We start from the raw sequence: 1,828 nt of genomic DNA on the forward strand, positions 1-1,828 counted from the left end.
AAATAAATAAATAAAAGGAAAGATAGCCACATACTGGGAAAAGTTAACTGAAACCATCAGCTGACTAAGGATCACTTTTTTCTAGACTACACAAGGAATTACAAATCAATAAGACAGACAAATGATCCAACAGATATGTGGGCAGATAGTACAAACAGGCAATTCTCAAAGGAAGAAATCAGAAAGTTGACAGGAAAGAAATTCATTATCACTAGTAGTCAGGGAAATAAAATGACAGCAGGAGAATTGAATACAATCAGACTGACATATTAAGTCTAATAAGAATTATTGCTTGTGATGAGGAGCTGGAACCCTCATATGCTGCTGGTGGCAAAATTAAGTGGCATAATCATATTGGAAAACAATTTAGCAACATTTAGTGACACTGAAGATGCTCATGGCCTATAACGTTAAATTCTACTTTCTCACCCTAAAGAAACTTCTTTGTGCTAGAGGCACAGGACAAACAATGCCTGCAATCCAGAGAAAACAAATGGAAAAAATCCAACCACAAGCTAGTTGTAGTTCGTACCAAATGGGAACAATTTCGTCCTCACCCTACAGTCCCATTTATCACAAAGGAATCTTTCTATAAATGACCCTTTTCTTGAAGGGGAAGTGTGCAGAGATTTAGGTTTTAAATTTACTGACCCACCATATATTAATGAAATCTGTAATTCTTGGTATTGACAAGCATTAATCCATGTTAATATCTGTTGCTGACTATATTGAACTAGAAGCACCTTTCCTCTCCATTCTAAAATTATCTGAAAGTTTAAGAATATAAAAACCTAACAGAAAATATAAAATAAAAATGGTTGCTTAATTGAGGAATTCTTCCAATTCTCTGCTATTAAAGTGACAAGACACTATATATGGAGTTAAGACTTTCATTTGAAATGGTTCACGTGGTCGCTATGAAAAACATCCTGTATAAGACAAACCTTCTTTACCCGAGTATTTTAGAATGATGTGAACAAGTCAAAAAGTGACAATTTTGTGCCAGTGAGCATGTGGATCTACTACTTTAACAAAAAAACGGGGATGGGAAAAAAATGACTGTGAGACAACATACCTGGATCAGCTGCAGTGAAAGGAACACCATCAGATGTATAAAATGTTGGTTCATTCTAGGATGAATCAAAGTGATAAAAATATGTAATCATTTTAGAATTGATTTTTTTAAAGTATATTAATTAATGCAGCATGGATGTCACTCGTCTGCACCTGATAACGTAAGAAAAAGCAAAAAAAGCTAACTTCCTAGCTGCCATTTTTACTTCACTGGGAAAGTCTATGGTTTTCAGATTTCCATTCTATTATTTCAAGCTGTTGTGGTTCTAACTGTGCTGTCTATTGTCTGTCACCTTCATGGTGAACTGTTCTGTTGTGCATTGTGATTTAGTGTCAGCCCATTTTAGCTGTGGTTTCCCCCTAGCCACTTCAAGAAATGGGAATTCTCATTTCTTGAAGAATTTCTATGACTGGGGTTGGAGGAACATTTCTCCATAGTTGCTTTATGTCTGGTCATGTCAGGAGCTTCAGGGCATCACTGGCCTGGTAACCATTTTTTATTTTCTTATTTTACTTTATTACAACATGCAAAGTCAGTCTGAGATGCAGGTCCTTAGTAATGAATTCTCTGGAAAAACTGCTTCCTGGCATCCCTGTGCTCACTTAAGTCCAATCCTTATCAATTTCTCCTTGGATGAATCTTTCTCCAGTCCACCCTAGCACTGGAGAATTCCAGGTCTCTTCTTCTTTTTTTTTTTTTTTTGAGACAGAGTCTCACTCTCTTGCCTGGGGCGAGTGCCATGGCGTTAGCCTA

General features: G+C 36.5%; 1 protein-coding gene across 1 annotated transcript in view; it reads right to left on the reverse strand.

Annotated features, from left to right (window-relative positions):
• PAIP1 (poly(A) binding protein interacting protein 1) overlaps positions 1 to 1,828 on the reverse strand; it is a 35,744-nt gene that overhangs the window by 6,690 nt on the left and 27,226 nt on the right. The window contains exon 8 of the mRNA XM_012664729.1: positions 1,076 to 1,130. Within this exon, the coding sequence (XP_012520183.1) occupies positions 1,076 to 1,130 (55 nt within the window). The remainder of the gene's footprint in view (positions 1 to 1,075; positions 1,131 to 1,828) is intronic.

Source organism: Propithecus coquereli, unplaced genomic scaffold (assembly GCF_000956105.1).
Source record: "Propithecus coquereli isolate 6110/MARCELLA unplaced genomic scaffold, Pcoq_1.0 Scaffold91, whole genome shotgun sequence".
NCBI lineage: Eukaryota > Metazoa > Chordata > Mammalia > Primates > Indriidae > Propithecus > Propithecus coquereli.